General features: G+C 45.0%; 1 protein-coding gene across 3 annotated transcripts in view; it reads left to right on the top strand.

Annotated features, from left to right (window-relative positions):
- Positions 1-21,907, top strand: part of TSGA10 (testis specific 10) — a 184,649-nt gene that overhangs the window by 42,769 nt on the left and 119,973 nt on the right. For all 3 annotated transcript variants that reach the window (XM_063953349.1, XM_063953351.1, XM_063953350.1), the window contains 3 exons: positions 9,334-9,484; positions 12,746-12,915; positions 13,738-13,884. In XM_063953349.1, the coding sequence (XP_063809419.1) occupies positions 9,334-9,484; positions 12,746-12,915; positions 13,738-13,884 (468 nt within the window). The remainder of the gene's footprint in view (positions 1-9,333; positions 9,485-12,745; positions 12,916-13,737; positions 13,885-21,907) is intronic.

Genomic DNA, 21,907 nt, shown 5'->3' with positions numbered 1-21,907 from the left:
CTCATCATCATCCTCCGATTCATCACCGTGTACATCCCCCTCCTCACAGATTATCAATTCGTCCCCACTGGAATCCACCATCACAGCTCCCTGTATACTTTGTGGAGGCAATTGCTGCTGGTGAATGTCTCCATGGAGGAATTGATTATAATTCATTTTAATGAACATCATCTTCTCCACATTTTCTGGAAGTAACCTCGTACGCCGATTGCTGACAAGGTGAGCGGCGGCACTAAACACTCTTTCGGAGTACACACTTGTGGGAGGGCAACTAGGTAGAATAAAGCCAGTTTGTGCAAGGGCCTCCAAATTGCCTCTTTTTCCTGCCAGTATACGTACGGACTGTCTGACGTGCCTACTTGGATGCGGTCACTCATATAATCCTCCACCATTCTTTCAATGGTGAGAGAATCATATGCAGTGACAGTAGACGACATGTCCGTAATCGTTGGCAGGTCCTTCAGTCCGGACCAGATGTCAGCATCAGCAGTCGCTCCAGACTGCCCTGCATCACCGCCAGCGGGTGGGCTCGGAATTCTGAGCCTTTTCCTCGCACCCCCAGTTGCGGGAGAATGTGAAGGAGGAGATGATGACAGGTCGCGTTCCGCTTGACTTGACAATTTTCTCACCAGCAGTTCTTTGAACCCCTGCAGACTTGTGTCTGCCAGAAAGAGAGATACAACGTAGGTTTTAAATCTAGGATCGAGCACGGTGGCCAAAATGTAGTGCTCTGATTTCAACAGATTGACCACCCGTGAATCCTTGTTAAGCGAATAAAGGGCTCCATCCACAAGTCCCACATGCCTAGCGGAATCGCTCAGTGTTAGCTCCTCCTTCAATGTCTCCAGCTTCTTCTGCAAAAGCCTGATGAGGGGAATGACCTGACTCAGGCTGGCAGTGTCTGAACTGACTTCACGTGTGGCAAGTTCAAAAGGTTGCAGAACCTTGCACAACGTTGAAATCATTCTCCACTGCGCTTGAGACAGGTGCATTCCACCTCCTATATCGTGGTCATTTGTATAGGCTTGAATGGCCTTTTGCTGCTCCTCCAACCTCTGAAGCATATAGAGGGTTGAATTCCACCTCGTTACCACTTCTTGCTTCAGATGATGGCAGGGCAGGTTCAGGCGTTTTTGGTGTTGCTCCAGTCTTCTGTACGTGGTGCCTGTACGCCGAAAGTGTCCCGCAATTCTTCTGGCCACCGACAGCATCTCTTGCACGCCCCTGTCGTTTTTTAAATAATTCTGCACCACCAAATTCAAGGTATGTGCAAAACATGGGACGTGCTGGAATTTGCCCAGATTTAATGCACACACAATATTGCTGGCGTTGTCCGATGCCACAAATCCACAGGAGAGTCCAATTGGGGTAAGCCATTCTGCGATGATCTTCCTCAGTTGCCGTAAGAGGTTTTCAGCTGTGTGCGTATTCTGGAAAGCGGTGATACAAAGCGTAGCCTGCCTAGGAAAGAGTTGGCGTTTGCGAGATGCTGCTACTGGTGCCGCCGCTGCTGTTCTTGCGGCGGGAGTCAATACATCTACCCAGTGGGCTGTCACAGTCATATAGTCCTGAGTCTGCCCTGCTCCACTTGTCCACATGTCCGTGGTTAAGTGGACATTGGGTACAACTGCATTTTTTAGGACACTGGTGAGTCTTTTTCTGAGGTCTGTGTACATTTTCGGTATCGCCTGCCTAGAGAAATGGAACCTAGATGGTATTTGGTACCGGGGACACAGTACCTCAAACAAGTCTATAGTTGGCTCTGCAGTAATGATGGATACCGGAACCACATTTCTCACCGCCCAGGATGCCAAGGCCTCAGTTATCCGCTTTGCAGCAGGATGACTGCTGTGATATTTCATCTTCCTCGAAAAAGGACTGTTGGACAGTCAATTGCTTGGTGGAAGTAGTAAAAGTGGTCTTACGACTTCCCCTCTGGGATGACCATCGACTCCCAGCAGCAACAACAGCAGCGCCAGCAGCAGTAGGCGTTACACTCAAGGATGCATCGGAGGAATCCCAGGCAGGAGAGGACTCGTCAGAATTGCCAGTGACATGGCCTGCAGGACTATTGGCATTCCTGGGGAAGGAGGAAATTGACACTGAGGGAGTTGGTGGGGTGGTTTGCGTGAGCTTGGTTACAAGAGGAAGGGATTTACTGGTCAGTGGACTGCTTCCGCTGTCGCCCAAAGTTTTTGAACTTGTCACTGACTTATGATGAATGCGCTGCAGGTGACGTATAAGGGAGGATGTTCCGAGGTGGTTAACGTCCTTACCCCTACTTATTACAGCTTGACAAAGGCAACACACGGCTTGACACCTGTTGTCCGCATTTCTGTTGAAATACTTCCACACTGAAGAGCTGATTTTTTTGGTATTTTCACCAGGCATGTCAATGGCCATATTCCTCCCACGGACAACAGGTGTCTCCCCGGGTGCCTGACTTAAACAAACCACCTCACCATCAGAATCCTCCTCGTCAATTTCCTCCCCAGCGCCAGCAACACCCATATCCTCCTCATCCTGGTGTACTTCAACACTGACATCTTCAATCTGACTATCAGGAACTGGACTGCGGGTGCTCCTTCCAGCACTTGCAGGGGGCGTGCAAATGGTGGAAGGCGCATGCTCTTCATGTCCAGTGTTGGGAAGGTCAGGCATCGCAACCGACACAATTGGACTCTCCTTGTGGATTTGTGATTTCGAAGAACGCACAGTTCTTTGCTGTGCTTTTGCCAGCTTAAGTCTTTTCATTTTTCTAGCGAGAGGCTGAGTGCTTCCATCCTCATGTGAAGCTGAACCACTAGCCATGAACATAGGCCAGGGCCTCAGCCGTTCCTTGCCACTCCGTGTGGTAAATGGCATATTGGCAAGTTTACGCTTCTCCGACGACGATTTTATTTTAGATTTTTGAGTCCTTTTTTTACTGATATTTTGTGTTTTGGATTTTACATGCTCTGTACTATGACATTGGGCATCGGCCTTGGCAGACGACGTTGATGGAATTTCATCGTCTCGGCCATGACTAGTGGCAGCAGCTTCAGCACGAGGTGGAAGTGGATCTTGATCTTTCCCTATTTTTGGAACCTCAACATTTTTGTTCTCCATATTTTAATAGGCACAACTAAAAGGCACCTCAGGTAAACAATGGAGATGGATGGATACTAGTATACTTATGGATGACGAGTGACTGACGACACAGAGGTAGCTACAGCCGTGGACTACCGTACTGCGTCTGCTAGTATAGAGATGATAATGATATAAAAAAAATATATATATCACTACTGCAGGTATATATAATATAATGACGGACCTGCTGGACACTGTCAGCAGACTCCTAAACTACTAGTATGAAGAAGATAGAAAAAAAAAACCACCACAGGTAGGTATACAATTATGGACGAGCACTGACGACACAGAGGTAGCTACAGCCGTGGACTACCGTACTGCGTCTGCTAGTATAGAGATGATAATGATATAAAAAATATATATATATCACTACTGCAGGTATATATAATATAATGACGGACCTGCTGGACACTGTCAGCAGACTCCTAAACTACTAGTATGAAGAAGATAGAAAAAAAAAACCCACCACAGGTAGGTATACAATTATGGACGAGCACTGACGACACAGAGGTAGCTACAGCCGTGGACTACCGTACTGCGTCTGCTAGTATAGAGATGATAATGATATAAAAAATATATATATATATCACTACTGCAGGTATATATAATATAATGACGGACCTGCTGGACACTGTCAGCAGACTCCTAAACTACTAGTATGAAGAAGATAGAAAAAAAAAACCCCACCACAGGTAGGTATACAATTATGGACGAGCACTGACGACACAGAGGTAGCCACAGCCGTGGACTACCGTACTGCGTCTGCTAATATAGAGATGATAAAGATGATAGAGATGAACAAAAAAAATATAACACTACTGCAGGTAAATATTTATATAATATAATGAATGACGGACCTGCTGGACACTGTCAGCAGAATGCGTTTATAGAATAATAAAAAAAAACACCACAGGAGTGTTTAACTTTTTCAGGCAGACAATATACTGGTGGTCACTGGTCAGTCACACTGGCAGCAAAAGTGTGCACTGTACTCCTGCTATAACTGCACCCCAGTCTCCCCCACAATTCAGCTGTGTGAGCAGTGAGCACTCAGCACAGTCAGATATACATAGATGATATTATCATGCAGCACACTGAGGCTGAGCACAGATATGGTATGTGACTGTGTAGCGTTTTTTTTCAGGCAGAGAACGGATTATATTAAATAATAAATAAAACTGGTGGTGGTCACTAGTAACTATCAGCAAAACTCTGCACTCTGAGTACTCCTAATGCTCCCCAAAATTACTAAGTTAGTAGTAAATCAACTCAAGTGTCTCTATCTATTCTAACAGAGAGGACGCCAGCCACGTCCTCTCCCTATCAATCTCAATGCACGTGTGAAAATGGCGGCGACGCGCGGCTCCTTATATAGAATCCGAGTCTCGCGATAGAATCCGAGCCTCGCGAGAATCCGACAGCGGGATGATGACGTTCGGGCGCGCTCGGGTTAACCGAGCAAGGCGGGAAGATCCGAGTCTGCCTCGGACCCGTGTAAAAAGGCTGAAGTTCGGGGGGTTCGGATTCCGAGGAACCGAACCCGCTCATCTCTAGTTTCAATGCCAGTGATGGTAATGAGATCCCTGTCATCCCTGGTAGCAAGAGCAGGACCACCTCCTCCTCAGCAGCAACAGTAACTCAAGCGACAGAGAGGAGGATACAGGGAGAGATGAGCAGAGAGCTCCCCTTCCCCTCCTTCTCCCCCGGCCAGACTGCATTTGCATCCTCTTTGTCACTGCCTATAGTGCAGCGGCTCAGCGTGGCAGCATAGTAACTGTATGACTTATTATAATAATGCTGCATCATAGTGGTAGGACCGAGTGTAGTGCACCATCTGCACCACCACTAGTTCAGCTCCATATAAGCAACTGGACCATCACCCAAAATGGCACAATTCATGGACAGATCCACCAAATATGAAAGAAGACTCCAATGTGACCACATCTGCGCCAGCACAGGTCAGAAGTACTGGGGTACTTTCGATGCAGACGCTCTGGAGCAAGATACCACCGGGTATACACTTGATAGACACACTAAATGAAGTTTTGAGATATTGGATCTGATCACATCCCAAGTTTCCTCAACTTGGAACCTAAATCTAACTCCCATGCAAGTTCATGGGAAGCTAAGGGTGGGGAGTCCACAGTCATAATGGAATGTTATAAGTAGGAAATGGTGCCTTTATCAGTAAGCCGGTAAATACAAAGCCATTCCATCGGAGTGAGCTCATGGAGGGAGCAGGCATTTGAGAGAGCGGAGTTGACAAAGTGCCTAATTTGGAGGTAGTGGTAGAAACAGGCATGGGGCAATGGGTACCTGTCCTGGAGTTCTGTGAAGGACCACGGCGCAATCCTGCCGAAAACATGTTGGAAGCGTGTGATACCAGCAGCAGTCCAAGTAGACCCCATATGAGGAGATTGACCAGGAGCAGTGGTGTAACTCCCGGAGACGGTGGAAGCACTGACTCTCCGGGCTCCAACTGTCAGGGGGCACCAAGGAGGAAAAATCAAGTGTGCTGCTGAACTGGGACAGATCTCTCACCACTCATTTCATAGGGATTTGTTACAGTCACTGCTAACTGATATCCTTGCTCACAAGCCTCCTTTGTAGCCCCCATGAGCTCAAAAGTCCTGGAATCTGTGATAGCAACAGCAAAGTGTACACATCAAAGTGTGTATATTGTGAGCTACAGCTCTGCTATATGATGAAAGAAAGGAGAGCAGGGGCTAAATGTAATAGCCTGCAAGCTGCTGGAGGTGCTAGACTATGTGTGAGACTGTTACCCCATGTGTATGCCCCTCTGTCATCCTGTGAATGCCCCTTTGTCACTGCGTGTGCATGCCCCTCTGTCACCCTGTGTATAGGCACCACTGTATCCCATTGTATGCCCCTCTGTCACCCTGTGTATATACGCCACTGTCTCCCTGTGTATGCGCCACTGGCACCCCGTGCAGGTTACTGCATACTTCTGATACTTATCTGTGGTCTCCGCATCTTCTACCGGTCATCTCCCCTCCATCTTTCCACCCCTGGGTAGAAGGATGCTGGGAGGGTAGGAGGCTGCTGTGAGGAGGGGGCGGTGCTGGGAAATGTAGTTCTCCCTGCTGCTTCCTCCAGGCACACACAGGGAGGGGGGGAAGGGGGGCGGACACACACACACACACACACACACACACACACACACACACACACACACACACACACACACACACACACACACACACACACACACACACACACACACACACACACACCAGCACTGCAGTAAGGTAATAATTAAAGACTAATTAAGCTATTTAGAAACTTCCAATTGTTGAATTAGTCATTAGGGATTTCCAGAGCAGGTCCTGTAAATTTTCCTAAAAATAAAGATTTTAGGCAAAATCAGACTTGCTCTGGGGCTGCTGGTGGTCGGAGCAGCAGGAGAGGGATATTTACTTCTAGCATTACTAAAATGCGATTGGTCTGTCAACATTTCTTTTGTATTATGTTTCTAACTAAATGAATTTGCTAAACATTGCAAATATACGTGCCTTCTATGTGAGTAGAAGACAGAAGTCACCACTTTAATTTCTATCTTTATTGACATTTATTTACCGCTCTTCAAAACTCTGTCTTCACACACAATTAAAAATATCAATGTTTATTACAAATGATTGTAAACACCTGTGATTTCTAGTTGATGGTACTTTTAAGCTGAGCACACACTCTAAGATTTTGCCCAATGATGCTAACAACTAGACTGACCAAAACAATCCCAAAATCGGCACACTACCCAATAATCGTTTTCTTCCAAATTATCCTTTCGATTCAAAATTGTCTCACCAGCATCTGTTTATATTAATAAAGTTGAACAAGACAGGTGGTAGGGATCAGTTTAACTGGGTGCACTCCATCCCATACATATAGAAAATGTGTACAATTTCCTTTATTTTAGTTTTATGAAATACCAATACCCACGTGGGATATATAACCTTTATTTCTTGTCCCACATGAAGTATTACTATGACCTATACATGAGGTCATAAAAGGCGAAATATATAAAAACAGTTGGAAAGTAGAAAAATGTGATGAAAAGAAAAATGACAGAAAGAATTTCTGTCCAAGTGAAAAATAATAAAAAGTATTAAAATCAAGGTCGTGTGCCATCTATTTTTTTTTATATTATATCTCTGTTTTTAGGATAAGAACAACCTCCTTATCACTTGGAAAATTTAATTGAGATACATATATTAGTGCACTTGTAAAATATGCTTCTGTATTATTAATAAAACTCTGTCACAATATTTGTCAAGATGATTTCAATATTATTGTAATATCCAATAAATAATTAACCTTGTGTGTAGTAATTAGATCACTCACATCTGGGGGATGGTTTAAATCTCCCTCAGACTGTGCAGCTATTTTGTTAAGTTACCCAATGCTGACTGATAATACACAGGCTTCTATTTGTACACTGCAAAGACTGGTGTAGTTGATACAAATGTTACTCTCAACAAGTGATACACAATGTTTCAAAATAATGCTTGATTTATATAACTATGTTGCACTCGTGAAATATGCTTCCACACCATTAATAAAATCCTATTACAGTGTTTGTCATGGTAATTTCATTAGTAGTATAATATCTAATAGATAATTAGCCTTGTGTGTGGTGATTAAATCACTCACGTCTGAGAGATAGTTTTGATCTCCCTCAGACTGTGCAGATTGAAGGAGTTGCTGATACGCACTATAATATATTGAGCTCAATTGGCCTTACATGCGTCAATACTATGAGCCCTGACTATGTGTATAATTAATGTGCTTCCTAAGTGTGATAACAAGAGCAATTTTAGCACACTTGGTAGCAGGTGGATTTAAAGCCATTGATGGTTTATATCCCTTTACTATACTGAGATATTGTGACACTTAATAAAATGTCCTGTTATATAAAAGGATTACTTTGCAAGGAGAAATCAGGCCTAGCAGCATAATGTTACAACTCAAGCATTATTTTGAAACCTTGTATATCACTTATTGAAAGCAACACTTGTATCAATTATATCAGTTTCTGTGGTTTATGAATAGAAGCTTGTGTACTATCAGTCAGTACTGGGTAATTTGACAGAATAACTGCACAGTCTGAGGGAGATCAAAACTATCTCTCATAAATGAGTGATTTAATCACCACACACAAGGCTAATTAGATATTATACTACTAATGAAATTACCATGACAAACACTGTGATAGGATTTTATTAATGGTGTGGAAGCATATTTCACGAGTGCAACATAGTTATATAAATCAAGCATTATTTTGAAACATTGTGTATCACTTGTTGAGAGTAACATTTGTATCAACTACACCAGTCTTTGCAGTGTACAAATAGAAGCCTGTGTATTATCAGTCAGCATTGGGTAACTTAACAAAATAGCTGCACAGTCTGAGGGAGATTTAAACCATCCCCCAGATGTGAGTGATCTAATTACTACACACAAGGTTAATTATTTATTGGATATTACAATAATATTGAAATCATCTTGACAAATATTGTGACAGAGTTTTATTAATAATACAGAAGCACATTTTACAAGTGCGCTAATTTATGTATCTCAATTAAATTTTCCAAGTGATAAGGAGGTTGTTCTTATCCTAAAAACAGAGATATAATCTAAAAAAAATAGATGGCACACGACCTTGATTTTAATACTTTTTATTATTTTTCACATGGACAGAAATTCTTTCTGTCATTTTTCTTTTCATCACATTTTTCTACTTTCCAACTGTTTTTATATATTTCGCCTTTTATGACCTCATGTATAGGTCATAGTAATACTTCATGTGGGACAAGAAATAAAGGTTATATATCCCACGTGGGTATTGGTATTACATAAAATTAAAATAAAGGAAATTGTACACATTTTCTATATGTATGGGATGGAGTGCACCCAGTTAAACTGATCCCTACCACCTGTCTTGTTCAAGTCTATTCCTTGGATCAGAGGGTAGCACGGGTTTAGTATAATAGATGTGGACTCAACATATTTAATTAAATACTTAATCCCTTATAATACAATTCATTATTAATAGTTCTGGTGCGGGATACTCCTCTCCCCTAAACTTATATTAATAAAGTGTCACTTCTAGAGTCATGTTTTGTTTTTAGAGTGATTCTATGGTTACAATACTAAAGCAGCTCCCTTTTTTTATCTTAAAATTAGGACGCTGACAATTCCAAAGAACATTTACAAAAAGCTTTAACTGAACTGGAAGAAAAAAGTCAGGAAAACAGAACTATTAGTCTTCTCTTTGATCAACTGCAAGAAGATAACAACAGACTGAGCAAGAAAATTGAAAAAATTGAGAAACATGGTATTTACCAGAGTGACTTCAAGTGATTTGTTAAATATGTGTGTAATATTGGTATTATAGGGGTAAATGTATGAAGTAGTGATAAGAGTGGAGAAGTGAACCAGTGGAGAAGTTGCCCATGGCAACCAATCAGCTGCTCTGTATAATTTTATAGTATGCAGATTATAAATGTTACTTCAATGCTGATTGGTTGCCATGGGCAAATTCTCCACTGGCTCACTTCTCCACTGTTATCACTGCTTCATATATTTACCTAATAGATACAACGATGCCAAATATAAAATTTCCTTACTAATTACAGTAACTATAGAAAAAAAAACAGTTTACAGAAGGGTTTGCTGAATATTGAAGCAAATCCTGGATGATACGTGTTCCCTGGTGGCACAGGCGGGCGAGCGAGGTAAAAAGTGCCAGTAGTTGAAGTGTGACAGCCCACTGAGACGACTGTATGATTGCAACCCAAGCAAGCTTGGAGCTGCAAAGTTCCTAGTGCTGTAAGTTAAAGGGTTGATGTATTATACCTTTGAGAGAGACAGCTTCTAGCTACAGATGTGTCCCATTCTAACCTTGCTGCATATTCCAGTGTATGCTAGCCACGGCATAGCGTGGGGAATCCACAACACCCTTACAGGGAGAATAGAACCTGTGGCGAGCGAAGCTCCCCACCGAGCCCGCAAGGGGCTTAGTAGCTCTCGCCCCCCTGCTGGCATTCCACCGCTTGGGATATCGATGTCGGTATACAGACATTCAGCATCCCGTGTGGCGGGATATCATACCAATCCCCTTCATATTAATGTGACACCTGTTTAAACTGCACCACCACATTACAAGCTGTACATATATACAAATTGCTGTAAGGCCTGCAAGATTTGTGCCCCTCTGATTAAGAGGGAGCTGTATCAAGCCTTGGAGTGAGATAAAATGGAGTAGTTCTGTCATTTCAAAGTCTGTGCTAGATAAATGACAGAAGCTGATTGGTGCTTTGGCCAACTACTCCCATTTTATCTCTCTCCAAGGCTTTATACATCTCCCCCTATCTCCCCATCCTCAGTGAGCGCTCCATCCGGGACACTTTTACTTCCATTCCCAACTGCCGCCATTTACCCTTACATACAGTCCGGTTCAGGTTGCAGCTGTGACTATGGCGGCTTGCTCCAAGGAAATACCTTTCAGCTGCCAGTATCACACTGTCCCTCTGCTGCCCATATCCAAGCACATACACAAAGAAAGGACTCAGTGTCTGGTCACTACTGAGTGCGTGCTCTGGCCCAATTGGCATGTGTAACGCTGAGAGACAGTATGTGTATGGGGAGTGTTGGCAGTTACCTCCTCACAGGGACTAGGAACTGCACTGACAGCCACAGGGTGAGGTGGTGCATGCCTCCTTTCAGCACTCACTGTGGACATTCACTGGTTGCCAGGTGTGTGTGTGTGTGTGTGTGTGTGTGTGTGTGTGTGTGTGTGTGTGTGTGTGTGTGTGTTTGGGGGGAGTAATGAGATAGGCACTACAATAGTCCCCAGTTTGTTCTAGGCTCCAGGGATGCGTATTAGTTATAAGTAGGACTCCAGTTATAAAGGGAAACATTTAAGCTTACGTCATCTCCTATATATTTGCCCAGATCTGTGACTTTGTGATTCATTTGCTAACGCTGGGCGGAGTCACAATGCTGGGCGGAGTCAAGTCACAGATCTGCCCAAATATATAGGAGAGAATAGGAGTACACACTGGCCAAATATATAGGAGAAAATAGGAAAACATTTAACAGTACATGGTGAAAACAGTACATACATAGTGAGCGCAGGAGAGACAGCAGCAGCAGGTTAAAGCTCCGTATAAGCACCACCCCCAGCCGTCAGCTATTGGACACATGTTAAAGCTCCGTACAAGCACCGCCGCCAGCCGCCAGCTATTGGACACATGTTAAAGCTCCATACAAGCACCGCCCCCAGCCACCAGCTATTGGACACATGGCTGAGGAGTGCGCTGGGATTGTCCGCCAATGCAACTAGCACCTGGGTCCCCGCTCACACAGGGAGACGCTGGCGGACACTACAGTGCCAGGTGCCGGAGAGTGCAGTAAGATGCCTGTGCGCTCCGTCTCCTGGCAGTGAGCCCCGCTTCGTACCCGCCCTCACCCCGCGTCCCCGCTATATGTAAGGAGTTGGGGATGCTCTGTACCATGGGGGCAGCAGCAGTAGCTACATCCCATCACACCCACGGGTGGCCAATCACAGCGCACCCTTCAGCATATGTCCAATGGCTGGCGCCTGGAGGTGGTGCTTGTATGTCGCGTTAACATGCTGCTGCTGCTGCCTTTCCTGCGCTCACTATGTATGTACTGTTATTACAATGTACTGTTATGTGTTTTCCTATTCTCTCCTATATATTTGGCCAGTGTGTACTCCTATTCTCTCCTATATATTTGGCCAGTGTGTTCTCCTATTCTCTCCTATATATTTGGCCAGTGTGTTCTCCAATTCTCTCCTATATATTTGGCCAGTGTGTTCTCCTATTTTCTCCTATGCTTCTCCTATATATTTGGCCAGATCTGTAACTTGACTCCGCCCAGCATTGTGACTCCACCCAGCTTTAGCAATGAGTCACGGATCTGTCCTAATATATAGGAGATACCTACCTCCATCCCACCCACAGCAAACCCATGGCTGCCCCTACACCACCTACGGACCCCATCGACCATCCACTGCACCCCCTACACCTACACCTCCCCCACCCAATGAACCCCAGCCCCTCACCCGCCACCAGCGGACCCCCAACACCACCCGCAAGCACACCTACCCCTTACCCACCCACAACGCTTCCAGAACCCCTCCCACATCCATGAGAGCCTTGCACCGACCCCTCCCCCACCCCCTCCAACGCTACCCCACCCACATCGCATCCAGACCCCATCCACCACCCCCAGTCGCCTGCTCCTCCCCCACCCACACCACCTCCCGCCCCCCTCTCCTATCCGCACACACTCCCGGCATCCGCCCCTCCTCCACCCACAGACACCCTCCCCCATACGCGGTCACCCCTGCACCCGCTACATTCTGTACATCATGCCCTGCAGCCACTGTTCACACCCACTAAAGGGCCTTCACCATCAAACGCACTTTCGTCGTGCACTATTTACCCACTCACACAACTACGTGCAGGGGTTACGGGGGCGTAGCCCCTTCCGACGGTGTGAAGAGCGCCCGTAGGGTGCGATGAATCACCTAGTATCATATAATTAACATTTTCTCTTAATTCACCAGAGAAAAAGAGCATTTTAGCAAGTGAGAAAAATAAAGCAATGTGTCCCTCTAAACTGGACTCATTTGTCAAAAGTCTGGAGGCAGAAAGAGATCACTACAAGAGGGAAACAGAACACTTGAGGAAGATGCTTCGAGGTCGAAGTGGGAGTCCAACACGTAGTCCTTCCCGGGTAAGCATACACTGCAGTATAAGACACTTTGCTATATTACTATGAGAACATCCCTTTTATTCTGATTTGTAGTATCACATTGGAGTAATTCACAACTCTTCATTTATGGAATGTTATCCTATTTGATGTAGTGTTTTGGGTTTTTTTTTATATCAAAGCAGTACTGGGTTAAGTGGCATTGCTGTATCATGCCTGCCTACTATATATCAGTGTTCTTCTGGTCTTTCCAGTTGTAATATCCTTGGTTGAATTATTTAATTAATCTTGCAAAGTTGCATGCAGTTCCAATTAATGAATTCAGGTGAGGATATTGAGGGTAATTCAGAGTTGATCACAGCAGCAAATTTGTCAGCAGTTGGGCAAAACCATGTGCACTGCAGGGGGGTCAGATATAACATGTGCAGAGAGAGTTAGATTTGGGTGGGTTATTTTGTTTCTGTGCAGGGTAAATACTGGCTGCTTTATATTTACACTGCAATTTAGATTTTAGTTTGAACACACCCCACCCAAATCTAACTTTCTCTGCACATGTTATATCTGCCCCCTCCCCCCCTCTTCCCCCTGCAGTGCACATGGTTTTGCCTAACTGCTAACAAATTTGCTGCTGCGATCAACTCTGAGTTAGGCCCATAGAAAATAATTTGTTAAAGCAGTACTCAAGGAAGTCACCCACCGAGGCAAAGTCCTGCACCCACAGACCACCACTTGCTTCCATCTGTAATAGAAGTATCATACACAATTACATTTTTACCATGTAACAACAATCATTGTTGTGCTCTGTATGCAGATTGTATATATGTATAATCATGAAGCTTATTACAGCTTGATTCTGGCGTCAAGAGAAGCATTCGGGAACGAGATGAGCTACAGAACATGCTTACAAAGTACGAGCGCCACATGGCAGAAATCCAGGCTAACGTCAAAGTCCTAACATCAGAGCGTGACAAAACCAATGCACTTTATGAGAGGGTAACCAATTATATTATAAATTATTATTTCATTTACATTTTAGCACTTAATGGGATTGAAGCAAGTTCCGTTATAAGGATGTTCAGAAATAACTGTTTAGGATTTTAATGACCTATTGGGAATCTTTCCGTGCTGGGAGCATGTTTTTCATGTTGGTATGATAACCCCTGACATGGATAACAAGAGCTGGCATCTTCAGCTGCCAGTATAATTCCCAGTGACATCAGGTTTAAAAGCGTTATCTCTTGGAGCATATGTTCTATACAGTAGTGTAGCAAGGTGTCATGGTGCCTGGAGCAAGGTATGTTTCGGCGCCCCCCACCCCTGTACTGAATTGGGGGCGTGGCCACCTGGGCCGGTTCTAGACCTTATGGCACCCAGGGCGAAAGTTTCTTTTGGCGCCCAACCCCCCCCCCCCCCACACACACACACACACACCCCTAGGTCAAACATAGTGCACGGCGAAGGTGCGCAGCAAAAAAAAGGAGCGTGGCTTCATAGGGAAGGGGCATGGCCACAGTTGTGCCCCCTGTAGTTAAGGACCCAGTAGTTGTGCCCCCTCTAGCTGTGCCAGCTGTAGTTTTTCCCCCTGTAGTTGTGCCCTCAGTAGATTTGCCCCCTGTAGCTGTGCCCCTGTAGATTTGCCCCCAGTAGTTGTGCCCCTGTAGCTGAGCCCCCTGTAGATTTGCTCCCTGTAGATTTGCCCCCAGTAGCTGTGCCCCCAGTAGCTGTGCCCCCTGTAGCTGTGCCCCCTGTAGATTTGCCCCCAGTAGTTGTTCCCCCTGTAGTTGTGCCCCCTGTAGCTGTGCCCCCTGTAGCTGTGCCCTCAGTAGATTTGCCCCCAGTAGTTGTGCCCCCTGTAGCCGTGCCCCTGTAGCTGTGCCCCCTGTAGATTTGCCCCAGTAGTTGTGCCCCCTGTAGCTGTGCCCTCAGTAGATTTGCCCCCAGTAGTTGTGCCCCCTGTAGCTGTGCCCTCAGTAGATTTGCCCCTGTAGTTGTGCCCCCTGTAGATTTGCCCCAGTAGTTGTGCTGTGCCCCCTATAGATTTGCCCCCAGTAGTTGTGCCCCCTGTAGCTGTACCCTCAGTAGATTTGCCCCCTATAGATTTGCCCCCAGTAGTTTTGCCCCTGTAGCTGTGCCCTCAGTAGATTTGCCCCCAGTAGTTGTGCCCTCAGTAGATTTGCCCCCAGTAGTTGTGCCCCCTGTAGCTGTGCCCTCAGTAGATTTGCCCCCAGTAGTTGTGACCCCAGTAGTTGTGCCCCCTATAGATTTTCCCCCAGTAGTCTTGCCCCTGTAGCTGTGCCCTCAGTAGATTTGCCCCCAGTAGTTGTGCCCTCAGTAGATTTGCCCCCAGTAGTAGTGCCCCCTGTAGATTTGCCCCCAGTAGTTGTGCCCCCTGGTAGCGCTGCCTACACACACTAAAGAAAAACAACAACAAAAACAATACTCACCTGCCCCGCTCCTGCTTTCCGTTGCTGCTGCTCCGTCTCCGCAGTCCTGTGGAGTCTGGCCGCGTCTCCATCCGTCTGGCGTCTGACATCATGACGTCAGACGCTCCCGTGCATCATGGAGGGGTGGGGAGGGGAGGAGAGAGCTGATGCTGCTAAGGCTCACAGCTGTCAGTGACTGACAGCTGCGAGCTCCGTGCGGCCAGACGGAGTCGAGCTGCGGCGCCCTGTACTGTCTTGGGCGCCTGGAGCTCAAGCTCCACCGGAACCGCCCTCCCTACGCCCCTGGTTCTATATGCTGTATACGCTGCTTTGCAATGAAATGAATGGGACTATGGGGTCTAGTCATCATCCTTAATGGGCTTGTAACACATTATAAAAACCTAGATTATGCATGTTTTAAGTAACTGGTCCATTCATTATTAGGGGTCTGATGGGACTGCATAGTATTCAGCAAACTCCAAAAACTGAAAGTGCCCGCTGACAATGCCTAATGTGCATGTTATACTGGGACACAATGTCCATATGTGTAACTATACCACACTGAAACTGATATACCTCCACAGCTGTAGAGAAGCATCTGTAAAATTTGTGTACAAATATTTCTGCTACCAATGTAGCGAAAGTTCTCATCTCCTCTTGATTGTTCCAGCTAAGATGCTATCCTAGGTGCAGTTAGACTATGATAGTACATTTATATTGTATCACTGATGCCTGCCCTGGAGAACACCAGTCTCTTAACAAAATTTGGCACAAATCGGGGCGCTGCGCCTCGCCCGTCTGCTGGAGCTTCCAGGGTCCCGCCTTGCGCCTAGCAACACTGCCGCAAGGGTGCCTGGGAGCTGCTGGGTGCTTGGCAAAGGGGACACCGGAGGCAGATGGCGTTCCCCGTTGCTGAGCAATAAGTGAGTGCTGTGTGTGGACGTGCAGCAGGGCAGCTGCACAGTGTTATTCATCAAGACCCCTCAGTTTTGATTGGTGCAGTCACCAGTTATATTCCTTGCCTGTGCACTCCTCAAATGGGGGTTATAGTTCATCCTTCTGGTGTGAAACTGCCGGTCCTATGTACTCCTGAATCTCTACAATATTCAACCCAGTCCAGAACTTTGTCTGCCTCAGCATCAGGTTCAGTGTGGGTTTTCCCCCAGAGTATACTTATCTTTTCCTTGTCCTAAGCTCTTTGTCTCTCTAATTGTTACCCCTGATTACTTGTTTCTCTTTCATCCATCTGGGGGACACTGCGTACTTACTGATCGGTTAGAGTGTGTGGGAAGGGAGTTTGGCACAGAACCTATAAAATCTAACTCCTCCCCCCTATAACCTATCCCATCTCCAGCCTGACCAGCAGATTACCTCAGTTTTAGTTTTGTTCCTGTGGAGTACAGGCACATATTTGTTTGACTATAGATTTTAGTTAGGTTTCTTTTCTTTATTTTAGTTTTCTCATACATCCTAGAGGATGCTGGGGACGACATCAAGACCTTGGGGTATAGACGGGATCCGCAGGAGACATGGGCACTCTAAAGACTTTTCATTGGGTGTGAACTGGCTCCTGAATGGGAGATCAGGATGGGCGATAGTACGTCTCCTGAATGGGAGATCACATGACCACCGAACCGCGCTGCCATTGGCCTCTCTAGCCGTTATAGTATCTCCGTGCAGGGCAATCGGGTTTGCCCTGACGAAGCTAAAGTGAAACGTGCACATGGGCGTTTCAGAGCGGCGCTAGCACGCCGGCTCATTAACTATGTGTCCGCATTAACAAATGTTTGTGTGTGCAATATCTAATATAATTCTGTGAAAACTATGTACAATATATGGAATATGCTCACAGTTAGGGATTAGGAAGGGACCGATGCTCACTGCAATAGGTTATATTGATTTAGATCAGTTTAAACTGCGGGATCTGTATGTTCAAAACGAGATAGAGTTTCAATCTCAGTATATTAGCACCAGCATACCTGATCTAATTAAGTTAGTTTATCATGCTGATACAATTTACTGGTATATGCTGTTAACTTTAACCAACCTAATACACAGATATACTTTATTGCAGGCTATGTTAATTCTGTGCAACAAACGCACATAGGAGCATAGCTTACTCCTACTTAAACAGCAAAAGGCTCATGTGGTGGAGCAGTATCCTTTAAAAGCAAATGCAATTATTCCTTGTAGGATTGCATATGCAATTAATTGACATAGCAGATTATCCCTAATAAGGGAAACAGAACCCTACAGCCCCAGTTGTAACTGGTGCAATAATTATAACAACATCATAAAAGTAATGGATTGTTGCAACTTGTAAGAAATATTACATGAGATATATACAAACTAGCCCTTTTTTTTTCGTATTAAATAAGCACGGAATTTCAGTATATTTATACCAGCATACTTGATTTAATTAAGCCAGCTTACTATGCAGTCATAACTTACTGGTACATGCTGTTTATTTCAATAGCATAATACACAAGTACATTTTAATGCAGGTGGTGGCAACTCTGTGTAATAAACACACATGGATATACAGCTCATTTCTATCTAAATAACAATAAGCTCATATGGTGGAGTAGAATCTTTTAAAAGTAAACACAGTTATTTCCTGCAGGTTTTTTCCTGTAAAGAATGGACACAGTAATTCATTCTTAAACAAGGGAAATAGAAACCAACAGCTCTAATTGTAACTGTTGCAATGTTTATAATAACACCATAAATGTTACGGATTGTTGCATAGAACAGTTACATATAAGAGATACAAATGTGCTTTTTTGCTACATTAAACCAGCATAGTATTCAGGCTGTGGATACCTTGTGTAATCAACACACATTATAGACAGCTTCTATCTATTTAACCTAAATGCATATGGCATAGCTGCATTTTTGATTTATAAGTTGCCCCTTGTAAGATAGTCTGCATGATAAACAAACAGAGGAGTGTACATATGATTGATTAAGAGCAGTAGATACACATAGTGAGAATTTACATATGAATAAATGCTGTTTATTTAAATCAGCATAAGGTATAGATACACTCCAATGATAGGTATAATTGATCAATAGGAGCTCATAGGATGGAACTATATCCTTAAAGAGATAATACTAATATCCCCTGCAGGATACAATATATAATGAAATGGATATAGTAGTTCATTCTCAATGAAGGTTATAGAACCCTCCAGCTCCAGTTGTAACTGTTGCAGTGTTGCAGAATAGATTTAGCCTGGCTCGGTTCCATGTACATGTGCAGAATTATATATATATAGAACAAAGATTTAACCGTAATATGATTATCGATTATAGTATCATATTTGTTCATGATTCGATTTAATAGAGGCATCCCAATAAATTGAGGATTGATTTAAGTAGCCAATATCAAACGGTTATCTTTAAATTATTGCGGCACACACTTAAGAATTATAAATTATATAAACACAATAAGGACACATAAGAGGATTTGACAATTTCATTTATTTTTAATACATTTAGTTTTCATTACATGTAGTGTTTGTGATGATTATTGTCTCATTATTTTTCACGTTCTCAGGCATTTTTAATCATATGGAATTAAAAGTTACATTTTAAACATACACACTCTTTTCTTGTAAGTGCGCCAACAAAGAGACAATCCTTTTCTTTCCAGTACCTCTATCCCTGGGTATTGCAAATAGTATCCCAGGGATACAAACTGGAGTTTCAATACGTGTCTCCATGCCAATTTTTCAAATCGACCTTGCCAGTTTCTCTGCCAGAAAGAGAAGAAGTAACAGCGGCAATCCAAAAATAATTTCAAGACCAGGTCATAGTCCTGGTACCATCGTCTCAACAAGGGAGGGCTTTTTATTCCAGCCTCTTTGTTGTACCGAAGCCGGACGGCTCAGTCAGACCGATCCTAAATCTAAAAGATCTGAATTGTTACCTAAAAAGGTTCAAGTTCAAGATGGAATCACTTCGGGCAGTGATTGCCAGTCTGGAGGAGGGGGACTACTTGGTGTCGGTGGACATAAAGGATGCTTACCTGCATGTTCCCATTTATCCTCCTCACCAGGCTTATCTGAGATTCGCGGTCCAGCATTGCCATTACCAATTCCAGACGTTGCCTTTCGGTCTCTCCACGGCGCCGAGGGTATTCACCAAGGTGATGGCGGAGATGATTGTACTCCTTCGTCAGAAAGGAGTCAATATAATTCCTTATCTGGACGATCTCCTGATAAAGGCGAGATCCAGAGATCCAGGGAGCAGTTGTTACAAAACATATCACTCTCTCTGTCAATACTCCAACAACACGGGTGGATCATAAATTACCCAAAGTCACAATTGGAACCGACGACAAGGTTGTCTTTCCTCGGGATGATTCTGGACACAGAAGTTCAGAGAGTATTTCTTCCGCTGGAAAAGGCTCTGGAAATCCAGAAAACGGTAAAACAGATATTGAAACCATCAAGTGTGTCGATCCATCAGTGCATTCGGTTGTTGGGGAAGATGGTGGCGGCCTATGAGGCCATACAGTTTGGTAGGTTCCATGCCAGAGTATTCCAGTGGGACCTGTTGGACAAGTGGTCGGGGTCACACCTACACATGCACAGAAAGATAATCCTGTCGTCAAGAACCAGGATTTCACTCCTGTGGTGGTTGCACAGCTCTCACCTGCTAGAGGGACGCAGGTTCGGGATTCAGGACTGGGTCCTGGTAACCACAGGTGCAAGTCTCCGAGGCTGGGGAGCAGTCTCTCAGGGAGAAAACTTCCAAGGACGTTGGTCACATCAGGAAGCCTGCCTTCACATAAACGTTCTGGAACTAAGAGCCGTTTACAACGGCCTTCAAAAAGCGTGCAGATCCAGGCGGACAATGTAACAGCAGTCGCATACATAAACAGGCAGGGCGGAACGAAAAGCAGAGCGGCAATGGCAGAGGCGACAAAAATCCTCCGCTGGGCAGAAAAACATCTACATACTCTGTCGGCAATATTAATTCCGGGAGTAGACAACTGGGAAGCAGACTTCCTCAGCAGACACGATCTCCATCCAGGAGAGTGGGGCCTCCACCAAGAAGTCTTCGCAGAGGTGACAAGTCTTTGGGGAGTTCCTCAAATAGACATGATGGCGTCTCGTCTCAACAAGAAGCTTCAGAGATACTGTTCCAGGTCGAGAGACCCTCAAGCAGTAGCAGTGGATGCACTGGTGACCCAGAGGGTGTTTCCGTCAGTGTATGTCTTCCCTCCACTTCCGCTGATCCCAAAAGTACTCAGTATCATAAGAAAAACAAGGGTTCAAGCAATCTTCATTGCCCCAGACTGGCCAAGGAGGACTTGGTACCCAGATCTTCAGCAGTTGCTCATAGAAGATCCTCAGCCTCTTCCTCCTCGAGAGGACCTGCTGCAGCAGGGGCCATGCGTGTACCAAGACTTACCGCGGCTACGTTTAATGGCATGGCTGTTGAGCGCCGTATCCTAGCCAGGAAGGGTATTCCCAAGGTAGTCATCCCCACCCTTATTCAGGCCAGAAAGGGAGTAACGTCGAAACATTACCACCGTATTTGGAGAAAATATGTGTCTTGGTGTGAATCCAAGAAAGCTCCTATGGAAGAGTTTCACTTAGGATGTTTTCTCCATTTATTGCAGGATGGTGTGGAGGCGGGCCTCCGATTGGGGTCAATCAAGGTCCAGATTTCGGCCTTGTCAGTGTTCTTCCAAAAACAATTGGCCTCTCTTCCAGAGGTTCAGACCTTCGTGAAAGGGGTTCTGCACATCCAGCCTCCATTCATGCCTCCAGTGGCACCATGGGACCTTAACGTGGTATTGCAGTTCCTTCAATCGGATTGGTTTGAGCCTCTACAAAAGATAGAGTTGAAGTTTCTCACTTGGAAAGTGGTGATGGTTTTGGCATTGGCATCCGCGCGGCGAGTGTCTGAATTGGGGGCCTTGTCTCACAAGAGCCCTTACCTGATCTTCCATGAAGATAGGGCAGAGTTGAGAACTCGTCAACATTTTCTTCCGAAGGTGGTTTCATCTTTCCACATAAACCAACCTATTGTAGTGCCAGTAGTTACGGACACATTCACTGATTAAAAATTTCTAGATGTGGTTAGAGCTTTGAAAATCTATGTTGCTAGAATGGCTCGTATACGGAAAACAGAGGCTCTGTTTGTCCTGTATGCTCACAAGATTGGCTGTCCTGCTTCCAAGCAGACTATTGCACGTTGGATTAGGAATACGATTCAGCAAGCTCATAATACGGCTGGATTGCCGTTACCGACGTCGGTAAAGGCCCACTCCACTAGGAAGGTGGGCTCATCCTGGGCGGCTGCCCGGGGGGTCTCTGCATTACAACTTTGCCGAGCAGCTACTTGGTCAGGGTCAAACACATTTGCTAAGTTCTACAAGTTTGACACCTTGGCCGATGAGGACCTAAAGTTTGGTCAATCGGTGCTGCAGGGTCATCCGCACTCTCCCGCCCGTACTGGAGCTTTGGTATAGACCCCATGGTCTTGATGTCATCCCCAGCATCCTCTAGGACGTATGAGAAAATAGGATTTTGATAACCTACCGGTAAATCCTTTTCTACTAGTCCGTAGAGGATGCT

Source organism: Pseudophryne corroboree, chromosome 2 (genome assembly GCF_028390025.1).
Source record: "Pseudophryne corroboree isolate aPseCor3 chromosome 2, aPseCor3.hap2, whole genome shotgun sequence".
NCBI lineage: Eukaryota > Metazoa > Chordata > Amphibia > Anura > Myobatrachidae > Pseudophryne > Pseudophryne corroboree.
Note: the sequence above shows the minus strand (reverse complement) of the source record. Positions and strands in the feature narration are given on the sequence as shown.